The 21,040-nt window shown below is 32.4% G+C and overlaps 1 protein-coding gene across 1 annotated transcript in view; it reads right to left on the reverse strand.

Annotated features, from left to right (window-relative positions):
* Window positions 1-302: 302 nt before the first annotated feature.
* The window catches only part of Usp38 (ubiquitin specific peptidase 38), a 32,649-nt gene continuing 11,911 nt past the window's right edge, over window positions 303-21,040 (reverse strand). The window contains exons 5-10 of the mRNA XM_046459569.2: window positions 17,786-17,944; window positions 16,042-16,235; window positions 11,931-12,024; window positions 9,373-9,479; window positions 7,201-8,563; window positions 303-2,535 (exon numbers count right to left, since the gene is read on the reverse strand). Coding sequence (XP_046315525.1) covers window positions 2,374-2,535; window positions 7,201-8,563; window positions 9,373-9,479; window positions 11,931-12,024; window positions 16,042-16,235; window positions 17,786-17,944 — 2,079 coding nt within the window. The 3' untranslated portion in view covers window positions 303-2,373. The remainder of the gene's footprint in view (window positions 2,536-7,200; window positions 8,564-9,372; window positions 9,480-11,930; window positions 12,025-16,041; window positions 16,236-17,785; window positions 17,945-21,040) is intronic.

A 21,040-nucleotide genomic window follows, 5' to 3' on the forward strand; every position in this document is an offset into this window, starting at 1 on the left:
AGACCCTCAGGGTTATACAGTGGAGGGGGTAGAGAGAGAGGAGGGGAGGGGAGGGGAGAGGTGGGGAGGGGGGAGGGTGGAGGATGGGAAAGGCAGCGGAGCACAACAGACACTAGTATGGCAATATGTAAATCAATGGATGTGTAACTGATGTGATTCTGCAATCTGTGTATGGGGTGAAGGTGGGAGTTCATAACCCACTTGAATCAAAGTGTGGAATATGATATGTCAAGAAATTTGTAATGTTTTGAACAACCCACAATAAAAAATTAAAAAAAAAAAAAAAAGAAATCAACTCAGTATTACTATATTGCTAGAATTTAATCTTTATCATTTTGAAAATTCAATACATATTATCTTAATACATAAAAATCATTGAGCTAGGCACAGTGGTACACACCTGTAATCCCAGCTACCTAGGAGGCTGAGGCAGGAGGCTCACCAATTTGAGGATAGCCTCATAACTTAGTGAGACTCTATCTCAAAAGAAAAAATAAAAGGTTTGGGGATATAGCTCATAGTAGAGAGCCCCTGGATTCAGTATCTAGCACTATAAAAAAGAAAAAAAAAATCCTGGAAATTCTTGATACTCAAGGATAAAACTGTGTCTTATTGACTATAAACAATTTTCTAGAAGCATTTTAACCCAATATTAATTCAAGCATTAAATGACTTCATTAATTTCAATAAATGCTAAAACTGCTATAATCTGATTATAAATTATTTTGCAGCCAGTGGATAACTGAACACACAGGGTAACTCAGACACTCAGGGTAACTAAAAAATCACTATTAGGTCAAAGGAAGCCACAGGAAAGTATGATAAAAATCTTTCCGGTTCGTTCATTTACAGAGAAGACAAATGTTGATTAATTCTGTAAAGCATTGCCAGTTTTAATCAATTTTCTTAATCTTCTGGGTGATTAGACACAGGTTAGGAGTGGGGAAGTAGTGGAATGAAGAGGAGGTGGTTGTTTTTAACTGCTGCCACAAGAGCTTGGGAAAAAAGATAAACCCCGAATCACCAAAGAACCTTATTTCCTTAAAATGTTTTCAAAATAAATATGCGACCAATCTTTAGAACAATGCACAACCATGGATAAGTTAAAACCTTCAGGAAGGAGGATATTTGGGATAACTCTTGAATACTATATAATCAAAACCCAGGAGAACTGACATGCTTCCAGTTTCCTGGCCAAACATAATGTGCGATGGTAGGGACTGGCATTTTCACATTGTATCTGAAACTAAGAAATAGAAACAATTGTGGAAAACATAACTCAAAAAAACCCCAAAAATTCCAAATATACAACTCCAAAGATATGTTAACAATGTTTAATGTTTTGAGGATTAAGTAACAAATCAAAAAAGATTTTTTACTTAACTAAGTTCACTTCCTTTGAATTTTTCTAAGAGTTAAAAATTGACTATTATACTTACTGATTTAGAACCATCAGATTTTGCTTCTGGAAAAATCTAATACCGTTCAAAAAATTACAATTGTAATGTTAGCACAAAAATTACTTCCTAAGATTTCATTTTTTAAAAAACTTTTCTGCAGCCAAAGATTCCTATTTTTGAATTACAGTACTGCAAGGCACATACAGAACTCACCTCCTTCAAAATACACAGATGATACTCCCTGAAATATAAGTTTAAAATTCTTGAACAATTAGAAATACTACAAAGTTAGCAATTTTTAGGTAAAAACATTGCTTCTACAGGATCATGCACCTTTCTTAAAATCAATTCAGTAATATGTATAAATAATCCTTTTTTTAAAACATCTGTACTTGAAATGCAGATACAGTGATACTGAAGATAGCACTAAACAGAAACCTGAAAAGTACTATAGTTTGATAAATTTTGTTATTGCCTTCATTAGAGACTGGATCATCTCTAGTATTTTCAAAGACTTGAATTTAATAACTGGGCAACTACCCAAGAAATAAAGGAATTTCTTTAAAACAACATTTCTTACTTCTGGCATTGATTTTTGTATAAAGAATGCTAAGTGAATTATGTATTTTTTTGTTCAGTAGAACCCAAGATAGACCACTTAAATGCTTCTACCAAATTTAGTGCAGCTTAATCAGGGACCAGGTACATTGTTTCCTCTGAACATTTTTGGTCAAGCATGACTAACCACAATGCAAATGGAATCTTAAGAGGTAGATTTTTTTCCCATGATGCATTTTGTTAATAAATGAATTGTCAATAAAATAAAAACAAGCACTGTATGTGTGTTCTTAAAGTACAAGGGTCTAATGAAAAGAAAAATAAAAGATAGGTATGATATTTGTTACAGTCTGACATTTTAACAGTCGGAGTATTAGATATTTTGTGACCAAGTGCATTTTGGACACTCTCGGGATCAAAATACGAGTCTGCCAACTGTATTAAATCCTCCCCCACCCCCTCCACCAGTTGGTCCACAGCTTCCTGGTGGGTCATTGTCATCAAATCCATTGGGCCGAAATGAACAGGAAGCAGATGCAGCTTGTAGGGCCCGGGTTCGAGCATTCAACTCTTGTTCCTAAAATTAAAAATAGTTCTTATAAAGATAAAATGCTAAGTACATGGATAGGTATATTGCCAAACAAATATTCTAAAGCTGCCTTAATCTTTAATAAGCATCTTTCAAATCTCAATTACTTTAAAAATATTGACATTAATCCTTACCAAATCCTACTGAAGTACATAATCGCCTTTGGAACAAATAAGGCAGAGAGCAAAATCCTCATGTAACTCCACAGAATGACATATCTCAAAACATAGAACGTTTCAAGATCTCACTTTATAATAAACTGTAGCCCCTAAGACATACAACTTCTTTATAGAAAATATTACAGCCCCTGCAACACTCTTTTATAGGAAGAATTTCTTCTTCTACATAAAACAGAATTCAAAGATTCTAACCGTGGGTTTTCTATACTTTATCACCTGGAGCTATTTTGGAAGTGAGAGATTACAGTAAAAGTTAAAAAGAAACACCTTGCATTTTTTCTCACCCTTCCCTTAGGCTACTTCTTAACACTAAGACAGATTTCAAAAACAACTGAGAAGTAAAATGAAGTCTATCTCTTTATAATAGTAGTACTTATTACTTTTCCCTACCAGATTATTAGAACTTTTATCAGGAATCAGTCTTATTTATTTATGACACATATTAGGTGTTCAATAATATCAATAATTTCATATTAGAATGCTAGTTGGTGCATGGATTCAAAAGGAATAATGTGAGTAAATAATGTCATATTCATTTGGCAAGGTGTGAAACTGGATTTTAAAATTAGGGAACCACAAACTCCTTTAAATAGTACACAGAATATACTGATATGTGCCCATTTTCTGGAAGAAGGTCTATTGACTTCAAATGGAGTTGATCCAATAAGGTCTAAAAGCCACTGCTAACAAGCATAGCCCTTTGCTTGTCAGCAGAACTACCCTGAAGAATTCTGAAAACCAGCTGACATTAGCCACAACTGTATGATATCCCATGTTTCAACTTAAAGCCCCGAGACTCTGCCATCTGGAAAGGCAATCTTATTTTATAATTTCTAGCTAAAATTTTTATGAATCCCTCTTTATGAATCACATATTTTTATAGCTAAAAGGAACTTTGAATAAGAAGTCCTTAATGGCCTAATTAACCTGAAAGGGCTTCTAAAACTTAATTTGTAGAATATTTTTGAAAACATTGTTTTCATCTACTGTGTCATTTACTGTATTCATAATTGTTAGCTCCCACATAGTCATTTTTCAGATGATATAGTAGATATTCAATGTATATTATTAAAAAATGTATTTTTTTGACAGAAAAGCATACCTCAGAAAAAGGCTAAAATAAAAACAACAAAATCCTCAGTGCTCTATCTTTATATTAAGCTGTTCAAATCAGCAATGAAACCATAACTCTATATCTAAGGAACTATAGTTTCATATATAGATGTATTCCCTAAGGAGCTTGAATATGCAAGGTAGTGTCCCAGAAGTTCTGCTTCCAAAAGATATAATAGTTTTTAACCTAGACTTTGTTTTAAGCTAATAACCCCACTGCTTCTAACACCTACAAAATTCATATTTCAAGACATAAAAGCATCCCCAGAATGTTTCTTTTTTGTATAGTTTTCTGTTTTCAGAAGATGAGTTTATGAATCAAAGCAGAAAATATACCTTTCATTTTATTTCTTTTAATAAAGAAGAGACATTGTGTACAATGTTAAAATCAATTCTCATAGCATATATAATTTATATCACAAATTTATAGCAAGTATTCAAATTAATTCTAATTTCAGTAGCAGACCAAAATTGAAGCTATAGAAAGGAGTTACTGTTGCTTTGGGACAGATTATAGTATATTTAGATCTATCCATCAAGTAAAACTGTTGACATTAAATTCCTCCCTTTTATTTTTCTTTAAACCATATATATTATATATACTTTTCTTTATGTATGATAAAAAAATTAAGAAATTAAACTACCACCTCCTTCAAAGAAACAGAGAAAACAAGCAAAAGCTAGAAAACTCTGCCTGTGGTCAATGTGGGCCTGATGGCTGGTGATTTCCACTCTGCAATGCTGGTGGTATTTACGTAGTCTTTATCTTACTGCATCCTAATCAAAGGCTTAGTTTTTGTAATTGGGACAATAAAACAGCAGAGTATCTACTACTAGTGGAAGTTGGATTGAACGGAAAGAAATATATGAAGAGGAAGATCCTTTTACTATTTGAGTTTCAACAACTTTTTATAAATCGGTACATTGCTATTTCTTACATCCTATATTCTAGACACAGTTATCTATTACAAAGCACAAAATGCTTTGTAATATGAAGTACGTGCTAGGAAATAAGCACAAATTTAAATTATACCTCAAAGCTAAGTGCAAAACTCAAAATACACATACATACTCTATGTGTTCAAAACTGAAAACCTGACACCTAAAAAACTGCTGTACGTAAGATCTCAACCACAGACATTCCCATTACTGGCAATTACTAGATATGTTCATCAGCATAACAGAATAAACAAGATAGCCTCTTACCACAAACTTAAAATACCAGAATGATTTGGTTAGATGGTATGAGAAACTTTACAATTAAAGTCTTCATCAATTACACCACTGTATTTGAAAGTAAATAATTACAATCTACATTATATTTAAGTTCTTATTTAAAAGTTTACTGTTTATCATTATAATTTGCTTTAAAAAGGCATTTTGATAGTAAAGTTTTAATAGCCAGTCTAAATATTCTTAAATAAATACCTTACTGTAAAATTTGGCAATACGTTTTCTGCTTTAAACAACTAACCAATCTGAGACTTAAGATGGGGTTTAGGACAATTGTACAACACTGAAAAACTATTCACAAACTACATGATGCCTTTTCTTTATTTAATATAAGAGTCTTAAAAAATAATGGGTGGCTGGTGTTGTAGCTCAGTGGTAGAACCCTTGCCTAGCATGTGCGAGGCACTGGGTTCAATCCTCAGTACCATATATAAAAAAATAAATAAAGGCCTATCAATAAGTAAAAAACAATATTAAAAAAAAAAAATAAAAAGAATGGCCTGTTTGAATCTTGGGGCTGGGGATGTGGCTCAAGAGGTAGCGTGCTTGCCTGGCATGCGTGCGGCCCGGGGTCGATCCTCAGCACCACATACAAACAAAGATGTTGTGTTAGCTGAAAACTAAAAATAAATATTAAAAAATTCTTTCTTTCCCTCTCTCTCTCTCTTAAAAAAAAAAAGAATGGCTGCTCATGCTCAAACACTATAATCAGGATGTAATGGGGAAGATAGCAAGATGGTTAAACTGGAAAATCTAGGTGGCAATGCAATAGTCATTATGGCTGTAATAGTCTTTGACACTCTAATTACAGAAATTAGAGTAGTTCCTTGTCTTTCCAAATATTTGATAAATATAATATTCTGCCCAATCACTGGTATGTAAATAACCTTCTGCATATTTCTAAACGTCAGGATGGCCCTGGGCCTTATTTGTCTACACTTGGTAGAAATTTTCTATTTCAACTTAATTCTCTGCTCTACTTCTCTAATCTTTAAGAATCAAGATAATTAATAACTAGTGCTTACATATAACAAGAAGAATATGAGTGAATACATTCTATTTCTATTATCTAGATAATAAACCACTTAACTGGTGTTAGTCTTTGGTAGTGAATCAATTCTAACAAACATTCTGAATTCCTATTTTTTTTCTGTAAAGTTAATTATTTACGTGTCACTTCAGAACATTGCTGTCATCCTTTAAAAATGTGTCATTATTTGGGTATTTTATAATGCAGGAAATTTGAAAGCTCTTGAGAAAATTTACCTCTAAAAATCAGTACTATAATGCCCATTTCTTCTTTTATTCTGCTTGTATCTTTTAGTTTTGTGACTTTCAAACACAAAAGTTTTAGAAATTTACTAATTTAAACTCATAAAATAATTTGAACTACCCAGTTACTACACCTATAATCTCCTTTTCTACAATTCCACCTATAATTTGCTACTGGTCTTTTTTTTTTTTTTTTTTTTTTAAACCGAAAGTTGGAAGGTTTCAAAGAAAAACACTTGTAACATGACCATTACTAACTTTAAAGTAAATAAAATACTCCTTGAAAAAAATATATTAAAATAAGCAAATTTATCTCATTTGAAGCATTTATGCCATGGCTTTTATTTACTAACTGTGCTATTATCTCATTGATTTTATTGCCCAGATGCTCAAAAATACAAACACCCTTTCTTTATATATTTTCTCCTTTTTAATATCCTTTATTTTGTCCATCTGAATGTCAACACACAGACCTTAAAATATTTACACAAAGAACTTGCAGGAATGAACACCAAATTTACCAGTCATTTCCCGAGGGGGGATGAAGGGAAAGGGTTTCTGTATGGCATGATTTTACATCATCTTTTCTAACTAAAAATAGAGCTTTCATAAATAAAAACAAAATAGGTCTTCTATGTTGAATCTAATTGCCACTTTTCACAACTACTTCCCAATAATTAGAAAGTATAATAATTGAATTATATAGGTTGAGCTCATTTTATATAAATCCAGAATCAAGTTTCAGAATTCCTTGAAAATGTGTAAGTCAAGTTGGATTTCAAAATCTGGCCACTCAATTAACCACCTATCAATTGTGTAATATTTTCCACAAATAATAAAGATATTTTCAACTTACCTGTAAATATAGTTTATTGTCCTTTGTTATAGCATCCATAAGTTCCTTCTGAAGAGGTGGGTCTCCATTTACCCAGAGTCCACTGGTTGGATTGTTACCACTTAAACCATGAGTGGTGTTCTGTTTTTTATACAGAAGCACATATGCAGTATCTTTTGGAAACCTGCTTGTAATTTTCTGGACTGACTGAAATGAAGTGAATGTCACTCTGCTGTCATTAAATAAAAACCATTCTTTTGACATTTCCTTACTTTCCAAATCCTGTTCAATAATTGCACTGGGACTATCTCTGCTTAGTATATGACTCTGGGAGGGTGCTAATGTGAGATTTTCAGGCTGGTGGCACATCTGGTATGAAGACTCTGCACCTGTGATGTTTCTGGCATAAGAATAGTAATGCCCACTTTCAGAGGATATACCAGAGTGAACCACAACAGAACTTAATAGGTAGGGGACCAACTTTGGACAGAAAGCTTCTTCAGTTCCAGAAGGCTTTAATTTTTTAGCTAGGTTCTCACCAATATCAGTGAAATCAACATCTACAGACCAACTTTCTGACAATGAAGAGAAAGAAGTAGTTCTTTTAACTGGCAACTCCAAAACCAGTGGCAGTGACACATTGTCTAAAATTTTTCTTCTCACATGATACTTCTGATCATAGGAAAATCTCAGGAGAGTAAGAATAAGGTATTCGGGTTCCTCCGTGATTTGCATAGTTTTCTCAGCATTCTGCAGAGAGGCACAGTTTTCACAATAATATTGGTTGTCACCAGTAAGAATCTCTGGAGCCAAAAAATAATTTAGTAAGTCAGTTACTGAAGGTGTGGTCTCACCTCCTGGTTTCTGAGGTACATCTTTATTGATAAGAATCTTGGGAGATTCATTAGGGACAGAACTGTTTTCAGTATAGTGAAACCCATCAGGAGGACCACCTATTGTTCTTTCATTCATAACTGAATCACAGACAAAGGCAGCTGTTGCTGGATTATAAACTACTGGTTCTTCTGAAGGACCAGATACACTGGCTTGCATTAAGCTGCCATCTTGTGTATTGGATAATGATGCTGGATCTTGGAAAGACAAGTCTTCCATAGCAGGGGAAGGACAAAAGGCCAGTGAAAGATCCGTGAAGGCTTCCACTTTTTGTGAGGTACTCCTGCAGTTCAAGCAACATATGTGAGTCTGTAATTTTCCTCCAAACATTTTTTCTATTAAAGTCTTCTCACTGTCGCTTGTGCAAGGGGTCTCTGTCAGTACAGCTGCCTTACTGGCTACTTCCTGTAAAGAAGTTTCACTGTACCCCAGACTTTCAGAAGACTTGTATGAGGACTGAACTTTCAAGATCTTCTCTTCTTCATGGAGCCTGAGGGAGAATATATCAGTATATCACTACTTTACTTACGTTAAAATATCATTTCTATTTAACAATATTGGTGGCTTAAAATATAAATTATTTTTAATCAATATAAAAACCAAGTTTCTCTTCTTCTAATCAAGAAGAATACTGAATAGTTACAGAATCTAGAAGAAAAGTTAAGGGGTAATTATTACTCTATATTCTCATTATACTTTCTTCATAAGGCTATTTTATAGCATGTATTATATTACAATTAGGTATATATGTCCCTTATTGTCTCATATATTTTTGTCTGCTTGAGATCTCAGAGATGTTTGGCACAAAGAAACCACTAATATATCCTTAGCTGAAAGAAAGGGAGGTTGCACAGGTTAAGACCAACTAACTTTGTCATTCATACGACAGAAGGGAGCAAAGACAAGGAGACACAAGAAGACTGTAAGTTTTGTTCATTCAGTGGTAAGGATACAGTAAAATGTACCCTATGCTTACAATTATAAATGGTCTAAAGGAATGGTTCTTAAACTTTGAGGTCCTAGCACCCCTTTGTATTCTTAAAAATAACTAAGCAACCCATTTATATTATTTTGATAGTAACTCATATTACATTTTGATAACAGCTGATCTGAAGTACAAAAATCCGGGGGGTGGGGGGTGGGAAACAAAACCAAATTAAAAACAAAAGTAAACTTAAAAAGTACACAATAAATGCTAGATAAGTACCTGAAATGTTTTCAAAAGTAAAAACAATATTAAATAGAAAGAAACTGTTATGAGAAGACACATTCAAGTTATATTTTAAAAATACTTTTTACCTGTCAAGCAGAAACCTGAGGTATTCAGAACAGTCTTGTTGTGATCTGGGAGTAAACCATGGAGGTCTGGAAGCCTCAAAGAATATCCGAGGTGCATATGCTTCCCTCTTTAGATAGCAGCACAGAAAATACAAGGAAGTATTATAGCATGAACCAAAAGTAACTGAAATCTTAATATCTAATGTTTAATAAAGATTATTTAAAATTACATTGCACTCAGCCTTTTCTAAAAAAGCCAGAGACATGGAGCAACCTGAAAGCATATAAAACTAGTTAGAAATAAATATAGGCAATCTTTAGTCCCACCTTCTCACTCTGTAAAGAATAGAAACTTCAGAAACTATGGGGCTTGTCCAAGGTCATACAACTAAGTGAGTAGAGGGATTACATTAGAACCCAGGTTTCTCTAACTCTTGAAATACTATTACCTCTCTATGATAACTGTGTTTGAGTCCCTAATTTTTTTTAAATGAAAGCGTAATGAATATATATTGTGGACAATATAATATGGTGAATGGTCTACAGAGCCAGGCAACTACCTGCTTTAGTTGAAAATTTCCTTGCTTGGGTACATGTCTTAAATGTACAGAATGTGAACACACTGGTTAGGGACCTTGCTAGTTTTGTTTTTTCTTTTAATACCAGAGATCCAACCCAGGGAAACTTACCACTAAGCCACATCCCTAGCACCTTTTTTAGAAACAGGGTCTCGCTGAGTTGCTAAGTGCCTCACTAAGTTGCTGAGGCTGGCTTTGAACTCAAGATTGTCCTGTCTCGGCCTTCAGAGCCTCTGGGATTACAGGAAAGTCCCTGGCTTTTGTTTTCTTTTTAAAAGCGCAGATAGGCAGTTCAATCTAGTAGTTGATCTTAGACTCTGGATTAAATTAATCTAGGTTCAAATACTGGATTTTTCCACATACACACACAAAAAAGCTGAGTAGGTATATGAAAAATATAATTATAACTTGAAAAATCTGAAATTCTCTTGATATTCTGAATATATTTGGTATATAATAATGGAATCCTCCTCAGTTAAAGAAAATTTTATTCAAATTAGGGGTGTTTATAGCATTTTGCAAGAAGGGAGTTTGGCATACTGATTCAGCATAAGTTTCAGAGCTATTTAATTCATATCCTAATCCTGCTACTTGTTTGCATGACCCTGAGCAGATAACTTAAACTTTTTTTTTTTTCCAGCAAACTGGGGATATACTGATAGACTGGTTTTGAGGATTAAGAGATAAATGACTTACCACAGGGCTAGAAAATTTAAATGCTCAGTAAATGTTAGCTTTATTATTTATAAGAAAAAAACTTTAATTATTTAGGGAAATCTACCTACCTAAAATAATCCTTGCCAGTCTGCTACCCAATCAAGAAGGCCTCAACTGTGACAGAACTTTAATTAGGATCTCTCGTTAGTTTCTTTCTTCTTTTCTTGGGAATGGGGAACCTCCTAGAGTTTTTTCTTAGTAGCTCTGATTTAGTAAGTTAATATAGTATACATATATCTATATAAATATACATATGTACACATATACATATATATCTATAATATAGTAAATGTAGAGTAACGATAAATCAAGTACAGAAAAAAAATCACTAGGAAAACAAAGAGGAGAGAAGAAAGAGTTTTCATTTCTCTTGGTCCTGATATGTTAAATTTAATTTGTTGGCATATTTCTCTCAGATGAAGACTAATAAAATGATCTCTCTGAGAACATCAGTACTCATAGGCCATCATTATTCTGTCAATCCTATTTCAATCATTTTCATGTAAGAAGTTAGACTTGAGACATTTCTCAGTTTGTAGATGGGAAACAACTTAATCTCATCAATTGTGAATCTTTTTTTTCTTCTGGCTCTAATTACCAACTACTCTTTAAGATTTCTGTGAGTCAATAGCAATCAGAGGAAAACCAGAAAATAATACATTAAAGTAATATATATCATTTGTCTGTGTATGTTCAAAACCTAAGCAATAAGTTCACTGAACATAGGATTCCCTTTGCTTATCATAGACTATGTATTGTATCTCTCCAAAAATATTCTGTTGAATATTTACTATATATGACCTTTTTCTATTAGCATAAATTCATTTCCTTGAATTAATCTATATACATAAAATATCTTGATAAATTTTAAGCTTTAGAACTCAACACATAAACAGTTCTACAAAAATCTTTAGTCATAATGAAGGATATATATAAGGGAGGGGTAAAAAAGTCTGGCACCACACAATTACTTTAGTTGCTCATTTCTATGCAAATCCATTAATTTAGTATCTGTAAACTATTAAAAATGCATTTAAAATGATTTCTTCATGATAGATTCTTTATTTGATAGGAAATTGGATTTTACATATAACAGTTCTTAGAACAGTAGGTCTCTATAATATTTATCAATAAGAATGGGAAGTGGAGGGAATGGGGATAAAAACTTGGCATATTCTGATATATTAGGCAGTACTACTTCAGTTAAAAAGGTTTGGCATATGTGAAGTTCAAAGAATATTATCATCACAGTTAGCATATACTACTATACACACATACACTCACCTGTGTATGAGCCAAAAAGGCAAAAAGATGCTGTAATTTTTTCATTAATGAATTGCACCCGTTTAGATTTAAAGATAATACTTGTCTCCTGAAACTGAAGGAGAATAAAATATAATGCAATATATCTCTATAAATATATACACAAGCATTTTTTTTTTTTTTTTTTACAAAAGTATCTTTAAAAAAGCTAAAAAGAATAGGGCAGAGGGGTTGGAGGGGAAGGGATGGGGCATGGGGTAATTAATGATGGTGGAATGTGATGATCATTACTATCCAAAGTACATGTATGAAGACACGAATTGGTGTGAATATACTATGTATACAACCAGAGATATGAAAAGTTGTGCTCTATATATGTAATAAGAATTATAATGCATTCTACTGTCATATATAAATAAAAATTTACATAATAAAATTTTTAAAAAAGCTAAAAAGAAGCTATTAGCATAAATTCATTTTCTTAAATTAAAACTTATGCTTAACTGGATGCAGTGGTACATGCCTGTAATCTCAGTGGCTTAGGAGGCTGAGGCAAGAGGATGCAAAGTTCAAAGCCAGCCTCAGCAACTTGGTAAGGTACTAAGCAATTCAGTGAGATCCTGTCTCTAAATAAAACTTCAACAACAAAAAATAGGGCTAGGGATGTGGCTTAATGGTTAAGCACTCCTGGATTGACTCACCGATACTAACCCCACCTCCCCCCGCCAAACCAAAACCCAAAAAACAAAACAAACAAAACAACTTATGCTTAGAGTAAAACGTTATTTATGTGACAGTTTTTTTTTTTTTTGCCTAACAAAGTTACCTAACTGTATGTAACACAGTGAAGAGGGAAGAAGGGAATGATAATAAACGAACACTTAACTACATGGCCTGGCAATGACCTATGTGCTCTCCCATATTATTCCTATTGCCTGGATTAGTATATATAACTAGGCTACTCATTTATATCTTAGATAAGAAACTTTTAAATATGCATGAAATAAAAATATGCTGTCATCAAAACACAATAAAATTGGAGTGATTTTAAAGAGTGTGGTATAGCATAGCTTGGGAAAAGAATATTAAAAAATAGTATAGGAACAATTGGTTACCCATGTGGAAAAAATAGAAGTAGGCAAGATTTTGTAACATCACCAATGCCATGTTGGATAAAGAAATTAAAGCAAATACAAAACTAATAAAGTACTTAAAAACAAAAGGGGAAATTTTAGAGGGTAAGGGCTTTCTAAACCCCAGGTGCTATAAACAAAAACTGGCAGATTTGACTACATTAAAAAAAAATCTATATAAATAGCTGGGTGTAGTGGCGCACACTTGTAATCCCAGTGGCTCGGGAGGCTGAGGCAGGAGGATCCCAAGTTCAAAGCTAGCTTCAGCAAAAGCAAAGTGTTAGCAACTCAGTGAGACCCTGTCTTTAATATAAATACAAAACAGGGCTAGGGATGTGGCTCAGTGGTGGAGTGCTCCTGAGTTCAATTTCTGGTACAAAAAATAAACAAACAAATAAGACTATAAAAAATTGATTCATGTAATTAGAAGAAAGCATGTAATAAGCATTATCATGCAGAGTATAAATGAATCAACACAAAAAAGAAGAAAACCCAGCAGAAAGATGCAAAAGAACAGGTTATTAAGAAAGAAAAGCAAATGAACAAAGAAAAATAGAAAAGAAAAAAACCATAATGGTCAATAATATGCAAATTAAAACAAAAAGAAGAGGAAAGTGCAGTGGCATGTTCCTTTTAGTCCCAGCTACTACATAGGAGGCTGAGTTCCAGGTCAACCTGGGGAAAATAGTAAGACTCTATTTTTTTGTATGTATATATATATTTTTTGTGTGTGTATGTGTGTGTGTATATTTATATTTTAAATATCTTTATTTTGTTTATTTATGTGGTGCTGAGGATCGAATTCAGTGCCTCACACATGTTAGGCAAGCGCTCTACCACTAAGCCACAGCCCGACCCTATTTTTTATAAAACATAAAAACAAAAGAAATTACTCAGATTGGGAAAAAAGTAAGACTGATTATATAAAGTACTTCCAGAGGTACAGACAGTCATAGGTACAACCAGATTTTAGTATGTAAGTTCAAAATGCTACAACCTTTTGCGGAGCAATCTGGCATACCCTGTTCAAAGAAAATCCTGCCTATCTGCATATGAGAAATGCTCATAATGACCAAAAACGGATTTAAAAGTAATTTAACAATTTGGTCAACAGGAATATGGTTAAATAAATCATGATAATGATTTAATTCAGAGTGACATAGATATGTACTGCCCCACAATGGGAACATTTCTAACACAAATTATTAAATGACAAAACAAGTGGACTAAAAAAGAATTTATAAATAGGATTCTCTGCAAAATTTTTTAAAAAAACAATGACACTGTTTTTGTATTAGATATAGGCTAATGACTATACCAAAAAAATCTGGAATGAATAATGCACACAAAACTGTGCCTTTGGGAATGGGTGTGTGTGATGTTTATTTTATATATTTGTACATTTAGTAATTTTTTTAAAGCCATGAAAAAGAATTCATTTAGTATCTAAGAAATAAAATACGCTGTCTTCCTATTCTGAGATTATTGGCCACTGCACAGCAAAATGTACTCTCTCAATTTTTCTTGCCAGTTATAATTGCTTTGGTCTCTGCTTTCTGTCATCTGTAAAATGAGATGGCTCAGTGGATGACCTCTGGTGGTCAGATATAGATTCTTCAATCTTATGCTTAGGGTTAGTTGAGCCTGAGTACATCTTTTCTTAAACATACACACACATACACAGACACACACACACACACACACACAAAGAAGAAGAAAAAAAATAAACAAAACACTAACCCATATGTAAAACACCTTAGTGCTCACGCTATAATCTGGGGCTAAGCAATAACTGAAAACGAACTCTATATCTAATAGTTTTTGTCTCTTCTAGGCAGCCATAACAACTTATAAAAGCTTGGAACTCAATTTATAAACATCTTTGGGAAAGCTCCATGAAATCTTTATTGGTACTAAAGAGAAAATATTAACCATATTTTGCCTTTAGGAAAAGTTGGTCATTATTTTGTACCATCATGGACAGCATTCCTCTAACTAGCAATTTTTATTTCCTGTTCACTTAGCTGCAAAAGAAAATGGATTTAAAAGTAAATTCATAAGTAGGCAAAGGAATATGTCTATTTATGCATTTGTTCAGTAACTACCATATTGGAGTGGGAAGCAGAGCTTGTTTTCTAAACAACAAAGAAGTTGTTCTGATAAACAGTGAAATAACTATAAGCATATAAAACTAAATTTGATACCCTCAAAACATATATGGTTTAAACGGAGCATAGTGGTGCTAATCCCAGTGGCTCAGGAGGCTGAGGCAGGAGGATCACAAGTTCAAAACCAGCCTCAGCAACTTAGTGAGACCCTGTCTCAAAATGAAAAATAAAAAGGACTTGGGATGGGATGTGGCTTAGTTGTGAAATGCCCCTAGTTTTTAAAAAAAAAAAAAAGATATATGGGTTAAAAACATATAGTGGGCTTATAGATAGAAACAAAGATAAGAGGGAAAGGAAAGGAGAAGGGGAATAGCATGGATGGTGAAAGGAGACCCTCATCATTACACAAAATACATGCATGAAGATGTGAATTTGGTGTCAACATACCCTATATATAATCAGAGATATGATAAATTATTGTATAATGGTGTATTAAGAATCGTAATGCAAAATAAATAAATAAATAAATAGAAAGGGGGAAAAAAGAAACAAAGATAAGAAATAATAATAGCAAATGAGATCTCTAGGACACTTAACAGACTAAATCTATCCCTCTGTTATTAAATGTCAAGTCATAGAAATTAAAAAGATAGTAGCATTATAAATAAATGGAATGCACACTAGATATAATCAAGCAAACTTTATATAAGTATTATTTTCAATAGTTCTTGAGCATTAAAAGCAATTTCACTTCTGAATAAGCCTAGTATATGGAAATACTAACATTTATGCCATTTATAAGAAATAATGTATAGAAAATCCCCACCTTACATTTTGTTAGCATCCATCAAATTGTATAGTTGAAGTGAAAATGTTCAAATTTAAACTTACTCTGTAGCCATAAACAACGCTTGTATAACACTGTTCATATAACATGTATTTCCTAGGTTAATAAGGCCAGTTTTTCCAGTTTCAGATTTTCCAGAAAGTCTAGACAAGCAAGATGCCAAAGAATTGGATTGAGACGTCCAGGCACTTTGACTGAGAATCAGCTTAATTTTCTCCTCACCAGGCTTAGGAAAATCCTACACATCATAAATAGGAAAAATACTTTAAAGTAAAGTAAAAACTATTTTTGTTATTAAATTAATTAACACCACAAAGAAGATTTTTCCACTGACATTATTTTACTTCTTAGTTTTAAAATACTGACAGCAGTAATTAGCTAGTCACTAAAAATTCAAATTACAGTGCATGGCAAAAATAAATGCCTCCTGAACACAGTTGCTTAAGTTGAACAATACTTACGAATTGTCACATTTGAACTACTTATGCTAGCAAAATAGTTACAACATAAAACTTTGAGATCAGAGAGTATTCTGTGCTATTTAAAGGCAGTAGGAATGAGGACTTGAAGTGGCCCATAACTGAATAAGTTAAACAACAAATAATCTGCTTTTCAAATTTGGGGATAAAAATCATATTTTCTTTTAATTCATTACTAATATTTACTTAGTATTAATCCTTAGAAACAAAAGTCCAAAGTAATTAGGGGATTAAAAAAAAAAGTACACATTGGCATAATGACCTCTGACTCCGAAAAACTAATCACGTTTTACCATCTAGAAAATTATTACAACATACAGATTTTTCTTACTTGCTTAGTAAAGTATGTGATAATGAGAAAAGATTTTAAGTGTAAATGATTTCAAGCTTGAGTAGAGCATTGGCAAATAAGGAAAGTTGGTCAAATAATTTACAATTATCTTTTATTGACTGTTATTTCTGGTACTTAGACCTTAGAAAACAAACATTTTTAAAGTAATTCTGCTTTTTTTGTTTTGATGATAGCTAAGAGAAAGTGTTTCCTTGGGCTAAGAGTAATTCCCTTCCTTCTTCTGAGACTATATGAGTTATCAGAATTTTCAATATGAAAGCACTGAAGAACAGTCATCAATAGACACAGCAATAGAGAGTATCATTACTATTAAATCCATGACAAATGCTCCTTCATATAATTTACTTTAGAAAGGTCAAGTGTCATACCAGTGTTATACATCACACACATTAACTGTTTAACAGTCTTGTCTTCTGGACCCCAAAATTACTTTGATAAAGCTAACTAGACAGTAAAAATCATATGATTTGAGTCCATTTCAGATATGAAGTAGTATAACGTCTGAGTTAAACCCTCTTATTTTGCTCTACCTTGACTTTGCAGTAAATTTACTGAGAAAAGTGTGCTTGCTGTGATCTATTTTTCACAAACAGAAACGATGCACTATCTATACAAAGTTGAAAAACAGAGTGACCACAAATAATTCAAGTAAAGATTCTATGAAATACAGACATTCATGAATAGTATATAGTAAAAGCAGAATTAAAAATAGGGACAAAATCAGTCAAATACTTTATTATCTGCATTTCCATGACTCTAATATGTACTTTACATATTTGAACACATGGGATGCAAATCTGATATATGGATTCATTTAATATAGCATATTTTTAAAACAAGTTTCCCCAAAAGTGGTTATAAATTCTAAGATATGCCTTATTTGATGGTACCAGAGAATTGAAGAAATATGGTTATTAATCTGCAACTCCATAAATACTGGTATAACAATTCTCATACCTTTATTGCCTCCAGAAGAGGTTCATAGAGATCTGGAAATCCAGAATAATGATACATCATACAGTGTATTAATTCTGTTAACTGCACTAAGAAGGTTCTGCTGGAAGGCAGGCCATCATTTTTGAAAGAGTGAACCAAATTAACTACATGAGGAACAATCTGAAGAGAAAAAAAGATAAACATTTCTTAAAATGTTTACAAACTGGCAATACATTCTCTAGCCTACAAATAGAGTACAATGGTATATGATCAGCAAATTCTTTCCCATGTGTTGTCATAGCCTTTTCTAAAAAAGTTATAAAGTTAAAATCTTCTAGAATATCAAGAATATCAAGGCAAATCTTGTTTTCAGTCATATACAAGTGTAATTCCATTTACTATTCCTCTCCTCATTCTTACACTATTATATGTCTGACATAGGTACAAATAGGAATCTTAGTCATTGCAACAATTCTAAAGAAATGCCTTCAGTTGAACAAATTAAAAACAAATAAACAAGCAAACCTAGAATTAGCTAAAGAGCTCCATCTAGTGAGAACTTAAAAATTTTCAGCTTGAAAGAATTACACGTATTGTGCAGTTAAGTCTACCTTAAGTCTTTGAAATAACTTACAAATGTAACTAAAATTATAGCTCAAATAATATACTTTTCATTTAGATAAGAAGAGGGACAATGTCTAATGTTGGATTGGATATTCTTATTAACAAACCCTTTCCTCAACCCAAATAAAGATGGTTCTAAAAATAAAAGGAATCAGAATCTTCTATTATATTTAAGAAACTGGGGCTAAAAATAAAAAGGAAATTGAAAATGTACATTGCTTGTAAACATGTAGACAATTGTTAATATTGATGATCATCACAAAAAATGTTTTCATTGTAAAATTAGTTGGAAAAAACCCAACAAATATAGACATAATAACATATTTAAGAAGTTATTACCCAAATGAAACAAATTCTATTTTTCAGCAATGGTTCATTCTATTTGAATAATGCTGTACTTTTTCCAAATAGTTATAATATGAAACTACATGTTTACACTTCTCATGCTAAAAGACATCTTATTATGTTCTATTTGTGGAATATTTTTGGTCGCTATCTCATGAAAAAAGTGAAGCTATAGTTATATTAGGGCTATGCCATGAGGCAAATAATGACAGTTATAGTAATGCCCCAATCAACTTCTTTTCCTTTCACCTAAAAAGAATCATCATATTCTTAAATTAACAGTGCTACTTCTGTTTTCTGTCTAGCTTTATCCTTGAGCCTGAGGTCTTAAATCACATTTTAGGTTTACACTACTTTTAATCTTACCTCCATCAAAGGTATGGATATCACTATAAAATTAGCAGCTCCTAATGAGTTCATACTATTGCTATCATCTCTACATATTTAAGCAAATCTGAATGCAACCCTGCCCCATTAAAGCCACATCTCTCAGACATTCTTTTGATAAAATAATTAAAAATTTAAAATTATTTTGTTTTCTCAGACATGAAGGGAAAGAAATAAAAAGAGGAAATAATTTAAAAATGATTCATAATTCCAAATTGTCCAAAAGCTCTTCTAGTGTACATTTGATCTTTGCAATCAGGTTATATGGTTTTCTATTACTATGCCCCAAATGATCAATATTATCATTGACACAGAAATAAGACTTTTTCTTAGAGATATACTTCCAAGCAAGCTATATTGACTCCTCAATGCTTGAAAGTTGAGTTTTTGAATGAGGAAACTAAATGTTTCTAGACATTACTGTAACACTAAACATAAGTTACTATTTGAGGAAATGCATAAAACTTAAATAGTTTTTTTTTTTTCTTACCCATATGACTATCTGCCACAGTGTCTATTTAAATTTTTTCCACTTATAAAAAACATGAGGGGCTGGGGTTGTGGCTCAGTGGTAGAGCACTTGACTAGCATGTGTGAGGCATTGGGTTCAATCCTCAGCACATAATAAATAAATAAATAAATAACATAGAGCTATTGTGTCCATCTACAACTAAAAAATTTTTTAAAAAAAATATAAAAAGCAATCTGTCTCATTACAATACATATTATAACATCAATCCTGGTTTGCCCTAAACTATTCTAAACATAAAATATGATGAATAATGATGTTGATGATTCCAAATTGTTGCTCATAGTTAGCCACCCTTAAATCTCAGTCCTTCACTGAATTGTTTGGAATTATATGTGATTTAATTACCATTTAAATCACTTCTAAATGTCCAAGTTATTCTTAGTTAAGTGGAGGGTCAAACTCTACACAGTACTTAGACAAGAATTTGGTCTTTGTTTTTAGGCTTTACTAAGCCAGATCAAAATTTTCAGTTTCAGATCTAACTTAAATAAATGATCCCTCAAATAAATGATTTAATACCCACTTAATTAATAATCAAACATTTCAAAGTCAAATATTTGTTATTTTAACTATTTTTCTCAGGGGGAAAAAAGTAGTTAAAGTAGTTTAGGTACTACTAAAGTAGGAAAGGTAAGGAGATAACTTATTTTAAAACATTCTGAGCAATAAAATAGGTTTAGAGTATAGAGTAAGCGACTAATCCCAGAGATTAAGAAATGTCCTTGGTATAATAAAGTAATAAACAATAAAATAAATGATTAAGTTATGTTAGAGAGTCTCCTTCCTAGAAATTTGAAAACAAGCCTTTTTTTTGAAGGGCCTACACACAATCATGCTTGGAAGAAAAAAAATAAAGTCACCTAAAAATTAACAACTAGGATTCTATACATCTTCATCAGTCTCCTCTGAATTTTGTCATGGTGATCAGTATCCTTAAGATTTCAACATTGTAGGTATACTGATAATGAGTTAATTGTCCTGTAAAACTGCGGATCAGATCTTGGAGGAAGCAGGCATTCACACAAAGCTACTGCTTTCCTCTGATGCCATAAAAATGTCAATGGACAGGTCCCTAAAGTAACACCTGCAAATTGATAATCAAATCAAAACCAGTGATGTAATTGTTTAAAGTGGTAGCATTCTAGATATGTTTTAAGATGGAGTCAACAGGATATGGGCTGAGAGTGAATAAAAAGACTTAATTTTAAGACAACAAATCAAACTGATGTTTTCAAGGTTCTGAAATTTTAAAGCCATCAGTGATTTTCAACTATTTTAATCCTTTTGCACTGTTCATATGTACAGCAGACATCCATCAGTGACATATCTCACATAGAGCAGTAACAAGTCGGGTAGTTTTGGTGAGACACAAAACATTCTGAAAATAC

This window comes from Marmota monax, unplaced genomic scaffold (assembly GCF_021218885.2).
Source record: "Marmota monax isolate L192 unplaced genomic scaffold, Marmota_monax_Labrador192_F-V1.1 WCK01_AAM20220418_F8-fsc00039, whole genome shotgun sequence".
NCBI classification, from domain to species: domain Eukaryota; kingdom Metazoa; phylum Chordata; class Mammalia; order Rodentia; family Sciuridae; genus Marmota; species Marmota monax.